General features: G+C 48.2%; 1 protein-coding gene across 7 annotated transcripts in view; it reads left to right on the forward strand.

The window, feature by feature from the left end:
- Window positions 1-23853, forward strand: part of IMPACT (impact RWD domain protein) — a 624075-nt gene that overhangs the window by 11135 nt on the left and 589087 nt on the right. For all 7 annotated transcript variants that reach the window (XM_069620926.1, XM_069620927.1, XM_069620925.1 and 4 more), the window contains exon 2: window positions 14502-14630. In XM_069620926.1, coding sequence (XP_069477027.1) covers window positions 14502-14630 — 129 coding nt within the window. The remainder of the gene's footprint in view (window positions 1-14501; window positions 14631-23853) is intronic.

Raw genomic sequence — 23853 nt, forward strand, 5'->3', positions numbered from 1 at the left:
GTGGCTTGTTTGGAGAAATGTGCGGCCTGAGTGAGATGGTTAATGAGGATGGCATGATTGACTAAATTAAATGCTGCCGAGAGGTCTAGGAGGAGCAGAAGGGCCGGCTTGCCTTTGTCTAAAATTAGGGTAATTTGGTTCTTCAGGTCTAGTAAAGCGGTTTCAGTGCCATGACCTTTGCGGAATCCGGACTGCCTTTTCCCTAGGACAGAGTTATTTTCCAGGTAGGACTGTATCTGCATGTGTGCAGCTTTATCTAAGATTTTTAGAAGAAATGGAACTGTTGTAATGGGCCGGTAGTTGTTAGGTTGGGAAGGGTCCAGGGATGGTTTCTTTAAGAGCTGGCGCACCCACGCCTCTTTAAGGCTGTCAGGGACTTTGCCCGTCTTGAATGAGGCGTTAATGAATGCTGTGATGATCGGTGTGAAGGGTGCCGCACACTCTTTAATGATGTTGGGGGGGCGCATATATCGCCTTTGCATTGAGATGGTTTGAGCTGTTTGAGGATGTGGAGAGCATCGGATTCGGTGATTGGAGAAAAATTGAATTTGGAAGTGTGCTTATCTTTAGCAGCATTGACGGAGAGGGTCTGTTGGGGGTGCAGGGCCTTGAAGTGTTCTGCTATTTTATTTTGAAGAAGGTCAATTTTATTTAACATCGCTGTTTGGATGCTATTGCACCAGGCTTCATCCTTAACAATCTCATCTGTACAGATAGGGCGGACGGTGAGCTCTTTAAAGATAGTGAAAAGCTCTTTTGAGTGGGAGTTAGCTTTCATGATACGTTTATTGTAGGTTTATGACTTCGCCTTAAATATGGCACTTCTGTATTTTTTAGAAATACAAAGAAAGTCTGTTTTGGTGGCATCGCAGGGATTGGCCTGCCATGTTTTGAGGGCTTGGCGCTTGCATTGGCGTAGATTTAATAGGTCCTCCGTGAACCGTGAGTTGGAGTGAAAAATGTTTTTTTTTTTTTCAAGAGGAGCTGCGGCGTTAATGATGGCATGGGTAAGGGTGTCTTTGAAGATCTCTGCTAGAATGTTGGGGTCAGAGGAGAAAGTAGGTGCTAGGCAGGGGTTGTTGAGAAAGGGACGTATATTGTCTGCTGTCAGTTTTTTGGCACTTCTGGCTATCTTGGCCGGTGTGGGTATAAGTGGTTTGGAGTATAAGGACATGGGAATGCAGAATTGAAGGCAGTTGTGATCAGACCATGGAAGGGCTGTATTGGAGTTGAGGGTGGAGCCACAGTTGTGATCTGCCACCCAATCTAAGATACAGCCTTTATTATGGGTCGGGGCAGTAACTATCTGTGTGAATCCTAGATCTGTGAGGTTTCTGGTGAGAGTGGTAGCTGCTTTGTCAATTTTATCATTGTATCCAAGGTTTAGGTCTCCTAGGAGCAGTGTTTTGGAAGTTTGTTTGATGTTGTTTCCAAGGAGATGGTTGACTATGCCTGTGAAGTTATTGACAGGGCCTGGGGGTCTATATATGACATGAATGTTTAGGGGAAAGGGTGAGTTTGGCTGAGAGGATGTCATTGGTGTCTTCCCCGGTGGTGGGAGTCTGTCTTAAGGCTAGGGTGTCTTTAAAAATTAGAGCGACCCCCCCCCCTCCCGTTTTAGCTACCCTGTCCTGTCTTAAGATCAAGTAACTTGATGGTAAAGCTAGGCTGATAGTAGGGCCAGAGGCAGAATGCAACCATGTTTCTGTTATGGCTAACATATCTAAGTCTTGGCTGGTAATAATATCATTGAACATTTAATAGAGCACATTTAAGGTGTTGGAGCTTTTTTGACTGTGGTGGCTTGAGGTCGATAATAGGAATGAGCTTTTTGGTAGTGTGGGTAGGCTTATTGGTCCTGAGATGTTTGGGAGGAGCGAGCGTCGGCGCCCTGTTAAGGCGCTTGTGGGTAATAGTGTATGGCGGGCGGCAGTTCTTAGCGTGAGTGCGTGAGCCTAGGCGTGAGTTCCTAAGTGTTACCTGCATGGGTGTGGAGGGGAATGCTAAAGGGAATGTGTGTGTTCTTAGTCTGTGCTGCCTGAGTGAGATCACGGGCATTTTGGGGGGAGTAGCGTGTGTGGTGATGTGCCTAAGTTCCATGATATGGCTGTTGGGTTGCCCTGTGGGCACGAAGTAGGCAATACTACTAGTAAGTAGGATGTAGACTAAACCTATGAGGATGTGCAGTGTGTGGGCGATGTACATATTGAGATAGGGCAGCGAGAGCTGGGATGCTATAAGGGTTAGATAACACAATATCACAGTGATCTCTAAGCGACCATAAGGCACAACACAATAGCACAGTGGCCTCTAAGCGACCATAAGGCACAACACAATAACACAGTGGTCTCTAGGCGACCATGAGGCACAACACAATAACACAGTGGTCCCTAAGCGACCATAAGACACGGCACAATAAATAGCACAGTAGTACAGTGGTCTCTAGGCGACCATAAGGCACAACACAGTAACACAGTGGTCTCTAAGCGACCATAAGGCACAACACAGTGGCCCAGTGGTACACAGTAGGCAGATTCGATTTTAGCAGTGGATGCCTAAGACACAGTATGCAAGTATACAGGCGTTCTAGCATAGAACACAGAGGGCAGATTGGAATTATATTTGAGCGTCTGACTAAGCACAGGGTACAAGATGCTTGGCAAGGCAGATGTCAGCATATGCTCTTAGTACTATGCTGGGTCAAGTGAGTACTAAGCTGTAGTTATAAGCTAGCAAGGTGATAGACAAGGGCCTAGGGTCTGCGGCACCTAGCAGGTACAGGAGAGCTAGTTGTAGGGTGGACTGTGGATGGAGATAGAGTGGAGATTGCTATCAGGCTCAAGTCATAGAGCGGACCACATGTCTATAAGTAGGTAACAGAACATGTGGTACACATTGGGTATAATATAGAATGAGGCTACTATCTTATTGCGTACAGACAGAGTCTAACAATCAGGCATAGCAAATGTCTCTGGCAATCTAGCCTAGCAGAAGACTAACTATTACAATGTGTTTAGCGAGACATAGGGCATGTTTTGAGGGGAGATGTTACAACACGTCTCAGACGGACCTTACAAGATCGTTCAGAAAGTCAAGAAAGTCAGGTTTGAGCAGGGACTTACAAGATGTCCATGAGCGTTTTTACTGCAGGATGAACGTTAAAGATAGGCAGGAGGAACGACAGCTGGATTGCAAGACGTTCATAGTATGGGTCCGTTATACAGGGCGGCACCGGCACAATCGGTGCAAACAGGGGTAAACAGGGGCCTTATGAGGGCCTTGGAGGGGCCGCCGGCGTTTCCGCCTGCCGGCGGATGTTGGTGAAATAAGAATATGCTAGTTGCCTAGCAACGAGGCTACAGCCTCGCTTTGGTGCCGCGCTGCGCCCGCCATCATGGAGTCAGGCCATGAAGGTCAGGCACAGATCTCCGTGCTTATGAAGGGAGAATAGCTGCTGGATCCGGTGTAGCCAGCGTGTGGGCAGAATGGTGCCTTACCCCGTATTGGGCACATCATGCAGCAGCTGTGCCTCGTGGAGCCGTGGTCTTCTGGGGTCTCGCTGCACGAGGGGCCAGGCAGGGCCGCGGCTCGCAGGAGTCGTCGGTGAGGAGGGGCTCCTGCCCTCTCCTCCGCGTGGCTGCTGGAGCGTTCTAGTCGGGGTTCGGGGTAAACAGGGGCCTTATGAGGGCCTTAGAGGGGCCGCCGGCGTTTCTGCCTGCCGGCGCATGTTGGCGAAATAAGAATATGCTAGTTGCCTAGCAACGAGGCTACAGCCTTGCTTTGGAGCCGCGCTGCGCCCGCCATCATGGAGTCAGGCCGTGAAGGTCAGGCACGGATCTCTGTGCTTATGAAGGGAGAATAGCTGCTGGATCTGCTGCAGCCAGTGTGTGGGCAGGATGGTGCCTTACCCCGTAGTGGGCACAGCATGCAGCAGCTGTGCCTCATGGAGCCGTGGTCTTCTGGGGTCTCGCTGCACGAGGGGCCAGGCAGGGCCGCGGATCGCAGGAGTCGTCGGTGAGGAGGGGCTCCTGCCCTCTCCTCCGCGTGGCTGCTGGAGCGTTCTAGTCATATGATCAGGTCATCTGCATATGATCAGGTCATCTGCGTAGGCAAGATATTGACACACTATAGAGCCCCATTTTGGAGGAAAGGCACTTACAGATCTTAGCCAGACCCTAGATATGCCAGATAAAGATTAAATAAAGAAGGTGCTAATACACACCCCTGCCGAACCCCACACCCAGTATTAACTTGACCTAATAGGGTGCCTTCACCTGCTGACCAGCTAACCTAATCCTTACTCTCGAGTCGACATGGAGGGCAATCGAAATGTCCAGTGCAGAATTTGGAAGCCCTCAACGTTTTAGTTTGCCCCAGAGAATATCTCTCCTTACCCCATTGAAGACAGAGGACACGTCAACAAACACCATGTACAACATCTTCCTTTTTAATTTAATTTCCTTTTTAAATTTATTTTCCTTTTTATAAGCATCATAACAGCAAAGCCATTAATTTGGGTCCTCAGACCTCTCCTAAAACTAGATTGCTACTCATATTTTATGGCCACAACAGTCCACTCACTCAAAGCTCACACAACGCTTTTAACACCACACAGGCAAATATTTTACTACTACTAAAAATAATGGCAGCAGGCCGATAATTAATTGGTTGAAGTCTATTGCACTTCCTGTAAATAGGGTCTAGGATGGCAGTCCTGCAAAATTATGTAATGATCTTGCAAGCAAATATGTTCTTATAGAGTGAGTCCAAGATGTGAGTCCACAGGGGCAGTTCAGCTTTGAAAATCAGATTGGACACCACTTGGACTGCAGCTCTTGAAGGCTCGGTCTTTCTAACGAGTTGCTCTAAGTCGTCTCTATCAAATTCCAGTATCCACGGAGCTGACCCCTGCTTGGCCATCATTACTGTAGGTACCGTAGATAGATACATACTAGTCAAATAGCCAGTCTATTAATTCTTAGAGATTGGGTTTACTTGCACAGATTCCTGGAAACCAGAATCATTGTTTAATAATTTCCAGAAAGCTCTAGGATCCTTTGTCGTTAAAGTAGACCTCATCAACTCTCCTTCAATCTGATAGACTCTCCTGTTATGATATTTTAGCCAATTCTTGTAGATCTGCTTTAGTCTCACTACCTCAACAAATAACACACATTCTTGTAGTTTATCTTTTTTAGCGAACGCAGATCTCTTATAAGTCATTTTTTTTCTTTTCCTGAATGGCCTAAAATAGAAACAAGGAAACAGGATACCCCTCCGTTTCCACGCTTTCAATGAACTTGAGCTGTACTCAGTGCTATAATAGAATAAATCCTCTGCACTTTATCCAAAAATCTGTTGAAAAAACAATTGAATAATTCATTATTTTATATGAGAAACAGTTTGCATTACAACAAATTATGGGTGCCGTCCCTTTGCCACTTTCCATGGACGCCCAACACATGTTTAAAAACTGATCACACTGTGGGGTTAGTATACAAAAGTGTGAAAAAAAATGTTTTGCTTATTTTCTATACCACAACAAATCAAGACAAAACAGAAAGGTTCTGATGAATTTACAAACTAAAACCGACCACACGTTCCATCACTCAAGTACAGCTCGAGTTTAAACAGATCACTATCTCCTGATGATAAAACTGATTCTCAATGTTTATCTATTTTATGGGCCTCATCACGAGTTGAGCGGTAGCCCTTAAATGCAGCAGTAATGGTGTTACCGCTGCATATAAGGGCCCGCCCGATCATGAGTCTGGCGTGTTTACCTCCAGGTAAACACACTGGGAAAATGCCACTTTTCAGTGCAGTTACCGCTGGCGGTATTAGCGCGTGGTGATTACGCCGAAAATTCCCCATTGGGTCCAATGGGGAATAGGGAGTAACGGTTAGGGCCCAACCCGTGATCTAGCAGTAATACCGCTGGACGGGTGGACGCTAACGCAAATAAAGTTGGGCGGAATCCCAGTCGGGATACCGCCCATCTCGTGGTGAGGCCCTATATCTTGTACAGAGAGGTAGCACGTTGTTGGGATGACCAAATCAACCGAATAGGACAACTAACTGATCTATTTACTGATGAGACTGTAGGTTGACTTATTGTGTTTCAGCCTCTAGTGTGAAATATCTCTGTACAAGGAACATTTTCATCTGATCTTCAATGAGGCCTTCATCAGGACGTAGGATTGCTTAAAATGAGTGTGGATTCTTATTGTTTTCCCAACAAATCCTTTTCCTCATGTAGAAAACTGTAAAAGACATAGGGCCTCATTCCGAGTATGGCGGTAAGGGATAGCGGCCACCGGTAACGAGACCGGTGGCGGTGATCCCTTACCGCCATACTCCGAGTTCCCTTTGCGCCCTCGCCCTTAACGCCTGCTTTGAGCAGGTGTTAAAGTCGAGGGCGCAAAGGGGCCTCCAAGCCAATAACGGTGACCGTAATGAACGGTCACCGTTATTTGCATCTTCCCCATTCCCATTGAGCCCTATGGGGGCTCATTTGGGAATGGGGAAGAGCCTTGGTGAATGGGGAATTACCGCCCGCCAACCTTGGAATGGGGCGGTAATTCCGCCATCCACCAAGGCGCTGCCGGTCCTGGTACGGCGTCAACCAAGGCGTTAATAGCGCCATTGGTTAGCGCCGTACTCGGAATGAGGCCCATAAACACCAAATGTCCCATCAAAATCGATTTCTGCACTACTTGTGCCGAGTACAAGTGCCAAAGAAAAAGAGTCTAGCTCAACACTAACCTTTTTGTTATTTATGCGTGCTTAGGGCAGATTATTGAATTAATATAGCTTCATCTTCTGTGGGTGAATAAATCCCCACCGGCAACAATTTCTCGCTCATTAAAAAACAAACACAATACCCAACCATTATGTATTATTCTGCTCCTCTAATGGTCGAGTATTCTAATTGTCTAGCACTACAATGTAAGCGAATGGTTGTGAATTACCTAATGTTTTGACTCCAAGCCAAAATGAATGTGTAACCTGGTCCCCATAGTGCAGAAATGGTGAACTAACATTACCATGGTCAGAGGTGTAATTTATATCTGACCCTGTAATAACCAGGATCTTTGGGCTATGTAATGCACGGTTGGGTGGTAAAACATTTTCCACCTGTGAATCATTTTATGTTTAAATGAGCGGAAAGAAAGATGGAAACATCTGAGGTTGATACACTATGCTCTTAGTCACAGATTGAGCATTTATCACATATTTAATATCACATATTTTGGTTTCCATGCAACATTAACAACTGTGCAGTGATCACAGTTTAATGGTGTTTATTAAATTGTAAAATGGTTGAGATAAACGCCTAATCTAAATCTAAGATGGGAGAAAGCTACGACCATCAAATAATAATAATACAGTCCTAGTAGAGTCTAGTCAAATAAAAAAAGGTCCTATTCTAAAAAACCTATTGTCAATCGTTACCGCTATGCTACAAAATAGTGTGGGGTAATGTTCACAAGAAAAGAAAGAACTGTTCACAAAATGATGTCAGGATGTTATGGACGGGGTTGGGTCTCTCTTCTACACGTTTTTAGCACGATACAAGGCAGGACTCTTGAGCACAGCACACTCCTGGGCTTCTCTGGCACAAGCTAACAGATCCTTTTTCCTGTATCTGGCCTTCTGTGCCCAAGTCTCTTCTCATGCAAAGTCTCTTGCTTCAAAGGGCCTGATATGCCAAAGCAACAAAACAAAAGTTCCTTTTGGTAATCTTCACGTCGGGTGATTACCCTTCACCCTTTGATCCCCCTCAGCCGGGCTCCAAACCTTATTTCAGCGTCAACCTCCCAAAGCACTTACCAATTTGCACAGACTTCCGAACGGCAGTCTCGTCTCGCTGGGTCACTCTGTTAACCTATGGCGAGTGCAGGCTTCAGAAACTCACAGTTCGCACAGCGTTCCCCAACAGCCGGGCGCAAACGATTGTTTCACAATACCCTCAGTCGGGTTCACGTTTTCAAGATCGTCAAAACTTCTTTAACGTGTCAAGGACTTTTGATTGTACAAGGGCTTCAGCTTGACCCTTGTATGACCACCTTGACACCTCAAGCCGGCCTTCCCTGGTACTTGTAGCTTTAATACTTTTGTAGTTCCACATTCTCTTAGTTCAGGAGAGGGGTACCTTTGAGTGTGCGCCAACGTGGCGCCGGACCACTCTTATCTCTGGTACCAAGTTTGTTCACAAAAAGGCCTATGTCTATTAATCTTCTTAATTGCACTGCAACCTTGAGCCTAACACAGTCCAGTGCACTATTGGGTTCTTCCCATTCACCGGCTGTGCTGAACTCGTTGGCGTTTCTTTTGCCGCTGGAGGCAAGGACGGTACCATGATTGCAACCGTGTCTCTCCACCCTGGCTATCAGTGCGGGAGGGTTCCATGTGCCGCTGACATCCATCACACCATTCGACAGCTGCGATTCCCGTTCTTATGTTTTCTTTGTCAGAGGCTTTGCGGGGTTGAAAAGGGCAAGGGCACCTCCCTCCTCGATGTCCTTTCAGGTCACGCCACCTTTCTCCTCCATTTGAACTGCTGTCCTGGAATAGCTGCTTCTTGTATATTCACCCTTGCCTTGCTCATGGTGGGCTCACGTGCTCTGCCTTTTATCACTATGGGGATGGGAAAGGGTAGTTGTGTAACGCTCACCTGATTCCCGTAGAGGCGCCGGTCTTGACTGGGCGTATACCGTATCTGCAAAGGTGATGTGTAACACACGGCTGGCTCTTTGGGCTGGACCTCTGTGCACTGTATGTCTGACTTGAAGGGTAAGATGTCTGCAGATAGAAAATATGGGATTAAGGAACTGGGTTATTGAATGTCTCTCTCTTCTTCCCTTTCTCTTCTCCTGTAGAACCCCAAAGGTTAACGCTCTCACCTTAGGTAAGTGAACGCCGTGCTCTCCATCTGCCTCGGGGCAGGGTGCTGTAACCAGTTTCTTCACTGGATAAGGGGAGCAGGCCTCTTGACTTCAGAGGACTGCTATCCGTCGTTTACTGCACGAACGGTAAGTTTCGAGTAATTCTAATGTCTTTAAAGTCTTTAGTAATGATGTTTCTTGTTTTGCAGGGTTCCGGCGATGGCGGATGACGGGCTGAAGTGAGTTGAAGATGGAGCCCGTGTGATGAATAGAAGCGCCTGGAAGCACGTAAGTAAGCGCTTGTTGCCTGCTTCACGATGCGTTCTAACTGTCTTTTTATTTTGCAGGTACAAGTTCGGAGCGGCTGCAGGGTGCCGGAATACCCACTGGGTTAGATGTGGAAAGGAGTAATGGCACGTGAGTATTAAAGTTCCCCAATGTCTTTAAACGCACCTTGTTTTGTCTTTCAGATGCGGGATGCAGCGCCGAAGGCCTCCGGAGCGTGCGAAGAGTTGGTAAGCTTTTGTCTTTCAGATGCCGGAATGCAGTGTGAAGACCTCCGGAGCGCACGAAGAGTAGGTAAGCCTTTGTCTTTCAGATGCCGGAATGCAGCGCGAGGCGTTGGTGACAGCCGATGGACCAGGTAAGTGAAGAGCTGTCACTGAAGACCGTAATGCTAACCTGTTCTTTCTTGTCTTTATAGGTGTTGCTGAAGACTGGATTCAGGATGGTAAGCCTTTTTCCTTGGGCCCAGGATCAGATGCAGAAGACACGATGAGCGTTCTGCTGCAGAGGATGCAGAATAACGCAAAGCAAGATTCATCCATCGGGTGTGGTTTAAATAGCCTCCAGTAGTGCTTAGGTGTCTCCTTCCACAGCCACGCCTAGGTAAGAAAAGAGTTCCTGCTTTCCAGAAGAGTTCCAGTGTTCTGAATCTAGGGAGGGGCTCCTGCCCCACCCAACAGGAAAAGTAGTTCCAAACAGAAGAGGATCAGAGGCTCAACTGGCAGGCAAGTAAGCAGCATGGTCTGCTGCAGGTAAGTCCACCCAAGCATTATGAGCCCGGAGCTTCCAGCGCTGGGACTGGGCATATTTATGAGCCTGGTGCCACTGGCGCCAGGACTGGGTCCAAAAGGTCCCAATTGGGACTGGTTGGCACTCGGAACCTGGGTTATGGATCTGCTTCCAAGGGAGGGGGGGGGGGGAAGTATGTGTGTCAGTCACAGAGAGACACGCACGCACGCGACCTCTGGGGACTAGCGGGTGCACCTTCTGGTTTCTCACAAAGGTAAGTAAAGGACTGTAACAGAAATGTTACTGAACCAGTTAGAAAGTCCCCTCAGCACTCCACACAAGGTCGGGTGTGCTGATCTCACAATGACATTTATAGAAAAGATAACAAATAACCTTCTACCCTTGGGAACATTGGTCCACATAAGGCACCCAAGAGGAAATAAAAAGGGACGCCCAAGGGGCTCCCCACCAACACTGCACCGAGTGTGCTGCTATAATAAAATGCAGATGCCCAAAAATTGTCACAAAAATGACTTCCATGGAAAAAGTAAAAGAAAAGGTGAGTGGGGAAAAAAGTGTCCCACTCAAGAACATAGAAAAATAAACCACAAGTCCAGCAAAAAGTGCTGGGTGTCTCACAGGTGAGGGAGAATTAGCATAAATATGAAAATCTAACCCAACACATGGCTGGCCTGATCTCACAGGGTTGACATATGTATGATACACTTCAGATGTGGCTATAATAATTATGTGAGTTACCAGCTACCATACCCCAACTCGGGTATGGCTTATGTTTAAAGATGTAACTGCCACCAGGATCATAATTAATCATAGTTATGTGGTTTTGGAAATGGGGTGCAGATTTAAATGCAGCGTCTGTGATGCAGTGACATTGCTGTCATCTCAGCTGTCAAGATGGAACCTGTAACCTTTTGAAAACTGTTCTGTGACACTGCAGATAGGAATACCGAAGCAGTAGAGCACAGCTGTGCACTATGCTTTTGGCATGGAGTTTGATGAAAGGGGTGTCTAGTTAGTAGACCACCCTTTCTGATTTAAAATACCCTGCATCATTGTATTCATGAAAATAAATAAAGCCAGGGCTTTTACACCCTTGCCAGATAGAAATTATTCAGACATTTATTGCCTGGATGTATCCCTAACTCCAGGGAGGGTGGTCTTACTTCTTCCCTCAGACACTTCCAACCGACCTTTTTTAGGGTCTCTTTCAATGGTTAATTGCACAGATTCTCTTCACTCCTTATTCTCCTCTCCTGCCAACTCCCCCCCTGGTCTTCCCTTACTCCAACACCCCTCATTCTCACTCCTACAACTGTCTCTACTACCTGCTTCACATCTCTCGCACACACCACACCCCCCCGTTCTCACACACTATCTCCTTACAATCCTTCTCCATCTCCTATTCCCTCTTTGCTGGTCCCTTGGTCAATCTCCTCTTCTTCTGGCCTAAGGCGAGCACCTGTCACCCTCATCTTCACATCTGGCTGTTGTTAAGTTGGATTTCTGAACTCTGACCTGGAGGGGCAGAGGTTCAGAAGGCCAGCCTAGTTTCTTGGAACAGGGTAACCTCTGGACAAGCCAGACCAATCAGGGTAGCGATGGCGGCGGTCAAGACTAAGTCTCAAGAGGGGTGAAGGTGACGGAAAGACCTCAATGAGCACACAAAGCAAGGACACTTACAAATTACTCCAGACAGGTGTTATATAAAAAATATAGATACATTTATTACCAGGCCTTTGTAACATCGACCATAGCAAAGAATCACAATAATACTAAAGTAAACCAACACATCACAATCAATACAATATATATACAAGACCGAGGGGTCTAAGGAGTTAGGAGCACGTAATATGTAGACCACCTAGATGGGGAGGAAAACGGGCAGTGCAAGTGATCATTAGACCCAGTTCGACATCAGAAATACACCTAACTAGGAGGAAGTCCAAGCCCTATGAAGAGAGGAGCCTTATGCTCAAAAGTACCTGCACGTGCTGGTGCCAGTGGATAAAGTAGAGTCTCTTCAAGGGTCTCAGGCAGTTCAGGAAGGTGAATGAAGCGATGCAGAACAAGTCCCCACTACTCAAGCAAGGCCTCCACTTGTGGGCAGAGGCAGGGTGAGAGTGCGGGATAGAGTCGCTATTTCGCAACAACGGTGGAAAAGAAATGGGCTCTTGCGTGAGGGGCCACCGGTTGGGGTATGGACGACTCACCGGTCCCTGACGCAGGCAGACCCAGACTTCTCCAGTTCTGTTCACGTTGCTGGCAGGTTCAGCTGCGATGATCAGGACGTCTCGACACTGTGTAGATTCTGCGTAGCAGGATGCAGGGTCGAGGGTGTCCCAAATGCAGCGGACGTGCACAGGTTGTTACCGCAGCAGGGCAACACGGCAACCGCGTTTACTCTGGTCCGGGCGCACTCGTCTCACTTCAGACCTGGGAATGCCAAGTGTACGAAATTCGGTGTGATGGTGCCGTGGAAGCAGGGCAAGCAGTAAACCAAGTTTCGAGGGCTTCCCTGAAACGGCGGCTGTGACAGAGCAAAGCGTCCTGCGTAAGCTGGTCAGCCCACTGGTTGGCCCAGGGACACTTCCGAAAGAGATTTACTTGCAGGGTTTGATGAAGGTGCCGGGAATAGTTGGTCCCACTATTCCAATGGGTCGAAGCGCCTTCGCAGACCTTCTAGGACGATCAGATGCTGAGGGGTCTCGCAGGACGACAGCAGTTCAGGGTGCCAAACCTTGAGCGGGTCACCAGTGGTTCCTCGACTCAGCTTCTTGTTGCAGGATACTTGGCTCCTTATCCCTTGTTCGGTGTGAACTCAGTAGATCGACATGGTAGTGGTGTTTTCAGCCTCCTCTTATCCAAAGTTCCCTTCGCGCCAAAATGGAGAGGACCCAATGGGAGATCTGCTCACAAACACTCGCACCATACATGGACCTATCACGGACCACAGTGGTCCCAGGCATTCAGGACACTCCGGACACTCCAGACTCTCTGGCACCCAGGATGTGTATTGGGAACAGACATCCCAGTCCACATCCTGGAGGCACACACAAGGCATGCAGAAGTCCGTGAAAGCGTTGGGTTTTGTGGGAAAGTGCAAGACCAAATAAGGACGGACCCGGGTCGGCTAGACCTGGGGAAGGTGAAGGGGCAAGACGGTCAGAGGACAGGACAAAGAACCTCGTGACATGGCCATTTTGGAGCCAGGCCACTCATTTGTGCCAAACGCGGTAAGCACGGATAACATGGCGAAAAAGGGTTCAAAACACAAGAGAAACAATAGCTGCCACCAGTCCTGTCCGTGACACACTTGCACAGTTCATAATAAGTCCAGCGAGAGTTTCTAGGGCCTTTGGAATGACTAGAGACCCAAGAGCGCGGTAAAGTAAGTTACAGTGCACTCTTGTTTCATGTTGCACAAAAGCTGCAACATGAGGAAAGGACTAAGGGAAACGAAGTCTCCCAGTACTGACTGTTTTAAGGGCATGTGAGTTTCCCCATAAGAATTGAGCGAAAGCCCAGAGGAGTGCGGTGGAAGGCTGCGCTTCTCTGGCAAAGTCTAGATCAGGCTGTAAAACAGCAGCAAAAAGTTTGGGGGTTGCCACATGGAGGGAAAATTACATACAATTATGATATCTTTCCTAACAGCTGTTTATAGCCCTGTGATCCCCATTGTGGAGTTTCTCTTAGCTCGCATTAGCTCTATACATCAGCTGTTCCCTTTGGCCAGTCACTACTTGAACTCTTGCCTGGTGGTTGGCAATTCCCCTGGAAGTCGTTTAGATGACTTCTGCCCCACCCATTTTTTAGTCTTGTGCAGGCAGCCATGTGCTCAGGCTGCTTGTTTTTCCCTGTGGCTTTCTTCAAGCTTTAGTTTTGCTTCCAACTGGGGTTGTAAAGGATTTCAGGGTCTTCTGTGTGGTTCTTTAAATTCTCAGTTCTTTTGCTGTTGTACCTCCATTCCCCCGAAGTCTGTTACGGATTGGTGGGTTGGGTGCTGGCTGTCATTCCTTTTGGTGAGGGCAATATTCCAGTCCATTCCAATTCTGGTCATGACTCCATTCTCCTGGCTCTGGGCTAGGTTTTCCAGGCTAAGCCCAGGTGCATTCTGGGAGTGACGCTTTCAGTCTCCCACTTCTTGCTCTTGTTCCTTTGGCTCCGGGATTCTTGTCACGCTTTGCAGGAATTAGGCTTTCACAGGTCCTGGTGAGTTCTGAAAATGGGGGAAAGGAGATATGACCAGGACAGAGGCTGATATTGAGGCAGGGACAGTGGTACCAATCTTCCAGCACATATTCAAGCAGTATGGTGAGCCAGGGACTGGATCCCTCTCAACCTCCCCATGCCACCCCTTTGCCTGGCTGTATCATGATAGGCCACCTAAAACAGGTGGAGAAGGGACCCTACACCCTCCTTGACTGACCCTATCACTCTGGCCAGGGACTTCCTTAATGTAATCATGATAATCTGTAACTGCTTCATTTATTAGTGCACTGCTTCTGCAATTACAAAGAAAGAAAACTAAAGGTTGAAAAATAGAGTTCCTATAAAGTATCTTTGTTTAATTTTGTTCAGATTGATGAGATTGAAGCACTGTCCTCTATTTATGGAGAAGAGTGGTGTGTCATTGATGAAGCTGCAAGAATATTTTGCATACAGATCAGCGATCCCGTCAATACGACCAAGTGCACCCTCTGCTTGCAGGTACCAATTTTCAAACATTTATAACACTTTTTGAAAATAAACCTGTCTCCCTCTGTCTGTTGAGGAGTTTGTTTGTGAAAAGCTACTCTAGCGAACCTCATCATTATTGCCCTTGCCCCAACAACCTTGATACCCTATTCAGCACTGAAACATGGTTTACCCCATCCTCCTGAAATGTTTTTGATGTCCTCCTACCCCAAGTCTACTGCATCCAACATGTCAACCTGCCAGGAAGGGCAGGACACTGAGTGTCAATCATCCACAAGAGTGATTGGCCATGCTCAATGATTCACCTCTTCCAGAACTTGCTCATTTGAATCACTCACCTGCCAGTTCCTTCTATCACACAAGGCATCATCACCTTCCACCTCATCTATAGACTCCCTCACAGGAGTGACTCTTTCATTGCAGCCATCTCCAACTTGCTCTCCTCTGCCAAATTAGCACATTCAAATAATGTATTTTTCAGTGATTATAACGTTCCCTGAGTCACAGGCTGACAACCACACTCGGAGCAGACTTTTCGCACTGACTGCTTACATGGACCTTAAGCAAATTGTGCTCTCCCCCACGCACAAAAAAGGCAACACCCTAGACCTAGTCTTCAACTCATTCTCCTGCTTCAGCTGTGCAGACCCTATCCCACTTGAGTGGTCTGACCACACTGTCATCCCATCATCCACTTGACTACGTCTCACAAAGGTCAGGCTAAACACCCCCTCACTCAACACAACTCATTCAAAAACCTTCCTGGTTAATGAGCTATAAGCAAACTTTGCAGACTTCCCTACCACCAGGAATCCCTCCGGCCTTCTGGAATTATTCAGAACTCTGTTATGAAACTGATGGACACTCTTACCCCCCTAAAATCCAGCCAGGTTAAGACCACACCATCTGCCCCATTGTACACCCCCGAGCTAGCCTCCAACAAACGCTGAATCGGAGCCTAGAGAAACAGTGGTGCAAAAACCATAACCTCACCAACCTCAAATCTCTGCATGCAAACTGTAGGATTCTGATTACCGAGGCCAAAGCTGCTTACTACTCCACCACCATTGTGGCAGCCTCTAACAGGAGCAAAGCCCTCTTTGAAGTAGTAAAGCATTGTACCAAACCCTCACCTGACCCGAGGTAAAAAAATAGACAAAATCCACGAGGCCACTGAATCAACCTCTTGCAGCATTAGCATCCCCTGCACCCCAGCATGCACACTGCCCCTCTGGACTGAATTCTCTCCTCTCTTTCTCCCAGATCTCTTAAAATTGATTACCTCCCTCAAACCTACTTCTTACTCTGACGGTATAATTCCTGCCTCCATCATTAAACAATTGACGGGCCCAGCACTCAATGCGCTCCTCAGCGTCATCAATGCCTCCCTTGCAGAAGGATCATTCCCGGACACCCTCATGACTAGTCTCATGCAACCTCTTTTGAAGAAAAAAAACTAGATCCAGGCGACCTGGCAAACTACAGGCCCATTACGAACCAACCGTTTATTGGCAAAATCTTGGAAAAAGTAGTTCCTACACAACTTCTCGCCAGAATAAAACAACTCCACTTCCTAAATGACTATAAATCAGGGTTCCGCCCAAAGTCTAGCATCGAGACAGCCACCATCCATTTGGTGGATGACGCTCTCCAAATCATGGAAAAGGGCGACTCATGCCTCCTCGTCCTCCTTGATCCCTCGGCTGCATTAGACACTGCCGACCACCGCATCCTTCTCTCCTTCCTTGCTGACAGGATGGGATTCTCTGGCACTGTCCTGAATTGGTTTACTTCCTATTTCTCAGGCAGGCACCAGGCTGTCCAGTTCTAACCAACTCGAGGTCTCCTGCATAGTCCTCCAAGGCTCCATCCTCTCACCAATCCTTCTTAACCTTTTAGATGGAGCCTCTGGGCCCCTCCTAAAAGATCTCATTATAGCCATCAATACACAGATGATGCTCAGGTTGTACATGAGAGTAAATCGCGTGCAGGACATCATTTGTCTCTGCGATTACCTAGCGATAATCCATCCTGGATGTCGGCTGCCTACCTCAAACTAAACCCATCCAAGAATGAATTCGTCCTCATCAGTCTGCCCGCTTAAAAACAACTTGTCCAACAATGGGCCAATGATATGCACCTAGAAGGATTTGATCCACAACTCTCAGACTCAGCAAAATCCTTAGGCTTCACCATTGACAACAATCTGTCCTTCCAAACACACATTGCCAAGAAGGTCCAAATAGCCAGCTCAGAATCTCTACCCTTCAAAAAATCCAACCTTTCATCCCACCGCAGGACTTCCCCGCTGCTCACTTGGCTCCCCTAAAAGCAGTCCACCACGCTGCAGCTCGTCTTATTACAGGAGCACGGCAATTTGACCTTATTACCCCCTTCCTACTTGAACTACATTGGCTGCCACTCCAAGCCAGGATATTGTTGGAGACAAAGCAGTTACCAGTAGCACACCAGTGTACCTGGCGGCTAAGCTCCACAAATCTGGTGGCACGTACTCCTTGCACAGCAAATCTACCAACCGGCTTGAATTGCAACTCGTCCTCAAAGAGAGGACCTGCAAACAATCCTTTTTTTGCCATGCACCCACTCTGTTGAAATCGATCCTGTTGTCGGCTTGGTATGCCCCCACAATTCTGCAATTCCGCAAATCTCTCAAAACATGGCTCTTTCAACAACACTTGACCAATGACTAATTCCAGTGGATGCACAGACCTCACAGTACTGCTCTACTGTTAAAAGTTGCCAGCGGCCCACACGCTGTACAGCACTCTGCTGCTTACTGTTAAGACGGATTTCTGAACTCTGTCCTGGTGGCGCAGAAGTTCAGAAGGCCAACCTAATTACTTGGAACAGGGTAACCTCTGGACAAGCCAGACCAATCAAGGTAGCAATCGCGGCGGTCTAGACTAGATCTCAAGAGGGGTGAGGGTGACTGAAAGCCCGCAATGAGCACACAAAGCAAGAGCGCTTACAAACTACTCCAAACAGTTGTTATATCAAAAATAGATACACATTTATTTTAAGGCCTTTAAAACAATGACCGTAGCGAGAAAATCACAATATCACAATATTAAACCAACACATACCATATCAACACAATATATATACAAATACAACAGTCGCTAGCGTTATAAGCACGAAATGTGTAGTCCACCTGAAAGGAAAGGAAAACAGGCAGTGCGATAACGCTTTAGACTCAGTTCGCCTTCAGAGGCACCTAACTAGATGGAAGTCCGAGCCCTGCGAAGAGTGGAGCCTTGTGCTCAAAGTACCTGCCACGCCGGTGGCAACGGGCAAAAGGGAAAGCTCTTCGGAGGAAGTCAGGCAGTTCGGGTTAGTGCACAGCAGAAGGAGAACAGGTTCCGCAACTCAAGCGCAGCCTCCACAGCGGGCAGAAGCAGAGCGTGAGTACGGCCAAAAGGGTGCTGTTTTTACACAGCAGGGAAAAGCAATGGGATACTGCAGGAGGGCGACCAGATCCTAGCTAAACTACTCACCGGTCCCCGAAGCAAGCAGACCCAGGCTTCTCCACGTTAGTTTCAGCAGCTGGCAGGTTCAGAAGAGCAGGGAACGCCTCGTAGTCGTGTAGAGCAAAAAGACGTCCCAATCGACGAAACCAGCACAGTTTGTTGCCGCAGCAGGACAACGGAGCGGCCGTGTGTATTCGAGCCAAATGTACACTCCTCCCTTCAGACTTGGGAACGCCAAGTGTACGAAGCGTGGGAGAGTGACAAGGACTCGGAATACAACACAACCTGGCGGCAGTTACAGAGCAGGACTCCCTTGTAAGCTGGTCAGTCAACTGGATGGCCCAGAGACACTTCCGAAGGCTTACTTGGCAGGAGTTGATGAAGTCGCCGGGAATAGCTGTTCCTGCTATTCCAAAGGTCGAAGCACCAGAACAGGCCTTCTGGTTCGATCAAAGGAGGAAAGGGTTTCACAGGACGACAGCAGTGCAAAGGAGGATTCCTTCAGCGGGTCACCAGCGATTCCTCGGTCCAGCCTCTTGGTTGCAGGATACTTGGCTCCTGTATTCCTTCGTTCGTGAGAACTCAGGAGATCGACCTGGTAGTGGTGTTTCCAGCCCCCTCTTATCCACGGTTCCCTTCTCGCCAAAACGGAGGGGAGCCAATGGGAGATCCGCTCATCAACACACATACCATACGTGGACCAATCACGGACCACGGTGGTCCCAGGCATTCACACCACCCTAGACTCTCTGGCACCCAGGATGTGTATTGGGACCAGACATCCCAGCCCACACCCTGGAGGCACACAAACGACATGTAGAAGCCCGCGAAAGCAACCACGTTTCGCGGGAAAGTACATGCCCAAATAAGGAAGGCCCCGGGTCGCTCGACCTGGGGAAGGTGAAGGGGGCAAGACGGTCAGTGGACAGGACAAAGGAGCCTCGTGGTCTGGCCATTTTGGGAGCCAGGCCACCATTTTGGGTTCAGTGCGAAAAACGTGCTCAGAACGCCAAAAGGAGCTCAAAATAAACAAAACGATCGCTGCCACCATTCGAGTCCCTGAATGACTTGCACCGATCAAATACCATCCTAAAAGAGTATCTAGGGCCTGTAGAAGGCTAGAGACCCAAGAGAGCTGTAACTTAGCTTACAGTGCCCTCTTGTGTCATGTTGCACTAAAGCCGCAACACGATAAAAGAAACTACGGGAAACAGCGTTCCCCGGTACTGACTGTCTTAAGGGCATGTCAGTATCCCCGTAAGAAAGGAGCGAAAGCCCAGAGGAGTGCGGTAGAAGGCTGCACTTCTCTGGCAAAGTCAAGAACAAGGTGAAAAACAACAGCAAAAAGTTTAGGGGTTGCCACATGGAAGGAAAATTACCTACAATTATGAAATCTTTCCTAACACTCGCCCCTCCCAGACTATGGACAGGGGGAACTAATCCACCCCTGGATGAGTCTCTTGTTCAGGTCGGTTAAACATTCTGGACAACCCATCAGCATTGCTATGTTGGACACCTGGCCTATGCTCAATAGTGAAGTCGAAGCCTTGTAGACTTATGGACCACCTAAGCAACTTTGGATTCTCCCCCTTCATGTTCATTAGCCACTTTAACGGCTTATGGTCAGTCTGCACAGTGAAGTGGGTCCCATAGAGGTAGGGCCTCAGCTTCCTTAGGGCCCACACAACAGAGAAACATTCTTTCTCTACCGTGGACCATCTGAGCTCTCTGTCCTTAAGCTGGCGAATAATAAAACCGATAGGGTGTTCCTTACCCTTCTCATCTACTTGTGATAGTACAGCTCCTATCCCAGTGTCAGAGGCATCCGTCTGCACGATAAAAGGTCTTTGATAATCAGGGGCCCTGAGGACAGGGGCCTGGCACAAGGAGTCTTTTAAGCCATTGAAGGCCTTCTCACACTCGTCGGTCCAAGTTACCTTCTTGGGTTTCTTCGGAGTTGTGAGGGCAGTCATAGGAGCAGCTATGGTGCCATAGTCTGCCACAAAATTGCGGTAATACCCCGTGAGTCCTAAAAAGGCTCTCACTTGGGTTTGCGTAGTGGGGGTAGGCCAGTCTTGTACTGCTTGTACCTGACTGAGTAGAGGCTGTCTCCTCCCTCCACCTACTTCATGTCCAAGGTAAACCACTGAGCCTTGTCCATTTTGGTGAGGGGCCACTCGGACACCCTCAAAAGAGCTATCTGAAGGACCGCTCTGGAACAGGTCAGGGAGAGGTTCAGACTCCTCTTCCTCAACGTCTGAAGCCAATAGCAGTGCTGCGATTTCGACGCTTGGGACGAAAGCCTTCAGCCTATTTGCGTGAAACACTTTTGGAGCCTGTCCAGGCCTTCCAAGGTCCACTGAATAGTTAACCTCACCCAGGGGCTCCACCACTGGGTAAGGGCCTGACCATTTGTCCTGTAAAGCTCGAGGCCTTATGGGATTCATGATCAGGACTTGCTGACCAAGTGTAAAGTTGATGAGGGAAGCTTTCTGGTCGTACCAATGTTTCACCAGCGCTTGCCCTGCCTTCAATTTATCACTAGCCAAGCCCATCAGAAGTACCATCCGTTTTCTGAGCCCTAGCACATAATCAACTACATTGGTAGTAACAGGGGGAGTGGGCATCTCCCATCCCTCCTTGACAATGGCTAAGGGTCCCCGTACGGGATGACCGAACAGAAGTTCGAAGGGGCTGAAGCCAACACCCTCCTGTGGTACCTCTCGGTAGGCAAACAGTAAGCATGAAACAAGAAGATCCCATTTTCTTCTCTGGGGCTCCTCCAGAGCCCCAATCATGCTCGTTAACGTCCTGTCGAAACGCCCCCCCAGGCCATTGGTCTGGGGGTGGTATGCAGAAGAGAACCTGTAGGTGACCCCACATTCTTTCCACATAGCCTGCCTATACTTCGACATAAAGTTGCTGCCATGATCCGACACAACTTCTTTAGGGAAGCCAACACTAGTAAACATGCCGAGTAAAGCTTCTGCAACTGGCTTGGCAGTTACAGTTGTAAATGGGACGGCCTCAGGATACCTGGTTGCATGGTCAACCAGCACCAGGATAAAACTATTGCCTGAAGATGTTTGCGGGTCAAGGGGACCAACCATGTCGATCCCTACCCTTTCAAATGGTACCCCCACAACTGGGAGCGGTACCAACGGAGCTTGGATTGTCGCGCCAACCTTACCAGACAACTGGCAGGAGGCACAACTCCTGCAGTGACTTTCTACTTGCTCCCCCATCTTGGGCCAGTAGAAGTGCATGGATAACCTGTGCTTGGTCCTCCTCATACCAAGGTGACCAGCAAGTGGAACGACATGCGCCAACTGCAGGAGGAAGGGCCTAACAGCAAGGGGAACCACCAACCTCCTATGGTCTCCTTCTGTAGACTCTGTGGGCTCACTATACAGGAGTCCACCTTCCTGGTAAATCCTATGCATCCCAGGAGGCTCACCCTCAAGCTGGGAGCAGGCCTGTCTCCTTAGGCCTTCCAGAGATGGGCACTCACGTTGGCCTTTACTGAATTCGTCCCTATCAGGACCTCCTTCAACTAACAAGTCTTTTAGTTCAGGATGATCGTTGGGGTCGAATACTTCAGGCATCGCCACCTCCTCGTCAGGCCCGGGCGATTGACCAACTTCCTCCACCGCAGTGGTAGGCGAGCTCGGGGGAATATTCTCTTTCCCTCGTTTTGACTTGTAGACTCCTTTCGCCTTGGGTTTCCCCTTCGGCTGGGGCGGCGTATTGGACTTGGCCAATGCTGCCCGTGCTTGAGACCGTGTGTAGGGTCTTTCGGCAGCGTCTCCTACGAGCCCTAAAGCTCTGAGATCATTACCCAACAAGACCTTTCCCTGGACGTTTCTCTGAATGCTCACTGGAATCCTGACTGCTGTACCATTTAAAGTAAGATTTACAGGTATTACTGGAAACATACGGAGGGGGCCGTCAGCCAACTTAGTGGGCATCAGAGTAGCTCTGGCAACTTCCTCTGAGTCTACCAAGGTAGAATCCACTACAGTGCGACTGCACCCACTATCCCTAAGAGCTGGAGTATCCACTCCATTGATCAGCACACTGTCTTTAAAGTAGTGCTTGGTATTATCCGGAATCCTAGCATAAGCCTCTGCGACTTTAGGCTCCCAGGAACCCAGGGACACTAAAACTACCTCAGCCTCTATTCCGCTGGGAAATGAGTCTGAGGAGAAGGATGCTCCTGTAATCTCTTCTTCCTCGTAGGAGGAGAAGGCCAGATTAGCGGAGTGGACCCCCAAAGGTCTAACCTTACAACGGGGATCCCCCTTCACATGGTCAGTTGCTCCACAAGAAAAACAAGCCCCAGTGGGTCTGTTTACGTAGGGAGGCTTAGTGTAACCAGAGTTCTGTTTCGGAGGCTGACCTCCACTACCCTGTGAGTTCTCTTGTGTCTTACCCTTGTTTTTCTTTTTGTGGCCCTTATGGGAAGAAGATTTAGCAGATTCCCCACCCTCCATATCTTTGGACTTTTTCCCTTCCTCCTGCTTACCAGGATGAGTTTTGTCCTTATGGGACACTCGATGTGACACCCATAAGTCTGCTGCAATGGCCAGCTTCTTAGGATCTATCTCCTTCGACTCGGCCAAATGCTGCTTAAGCTCCGGGGAAGAAGAAGCAAAAATATGTTCCAGCATGACAAGATTTATCATGCCTTCGAAGGTAGAAACCTTATAACCTTCGACCCAGCCAGTTAAGTTTTTCAAAGATTCAGCGACATAAGATACCCAAGTACCACCTTCCTTTTTCTTATACTCTCAAACGCTTTAAATATTGGGCCGGAGTCTTCCCAAACTTTAAAATGAGAGTTTGCTTTAACATTGCGAAATCAGCCCGCTCAGCCTTCGACATTTCCATAATGGCACTACAGCCAGAATGGGGCAGTCTACTGAGCAACCACGCAATCTTATCAGCATTGTCAACTTCTTGAACCTTGCATGCATACTCAAACGCATTCAGCCAGTTCATAATGTCATTCCTTTCTTCATACACACTGAGCAGATCTTTCGGAAACCGTGGATGAGAGGAAGCCCCAGACCCATGTCCAGGACCCTTGGACCCATTTGCAACCTGAAGCTTGGCCAGTTCCAACTGGTGATCCCTGTCTTTCTGTTTTTGTGCCTGTTCGATTTTTAGTTTGGCTATGCTGAATTCAAGCTCCTGCTGCCTAAACCGCAGCTCTTGCTTCTTGAATTCAAGCATAGCCTCCCCATCAACACTGGCAGAGGAAACATTAGACATCACATCCTCCCTGTCCTCGTGGTCGCGATGGATCAGTGCAGCGGCAGAACCGTCGGTTCTACCAGTGAGAGCAGCCCCACCACCTTCTGCACTGTCCTCGGAAGTTATAGCGTCAAGATGCGCTTCTTGCCACGCCACGATTCTTTGGATCATTTCCAATTTAGTGCCTTGAGAGGAAACACCTCTCTCCGCACACATCTTCTTCAATGTTTCTGATTTGGAAGCATTTAAAGTTAACAAGGTATTTGTTTCCATACTGTTTGATAGGACTATGGCCTTTTTAAAGTTATACTACAACAATTCACTACGTGTACTGTTTGGAATAACCTGAAATGCCTTAGTTCGAGCGCAACACTGGATACCTTCAGTCGTATCCCACCGCTGTACACCAATTTGTTAAGACGGATTTCTGAACTCTGTCCTGGTGGCGCAGAAGTTCAGAAGGCCAACCTAATTACTTGGAACAGGGTAAC

This window comes from Ambystoma mexicanum, chromosome 5q (assembly GCF_040938575.1).
Source record: "Ambystoma mexicanum isolate Mex_15411 chromosome 5q, UKY_AmexF1_1, whole genome shotgun sequence".
Taxonomy (NCBI): domain Eukaryota; kingdom Metazoa; phylum Chordata; class Amphibia; order Caudata; family Ambystomatidae; genus Ambystoma; species Ambystoma mexicanum.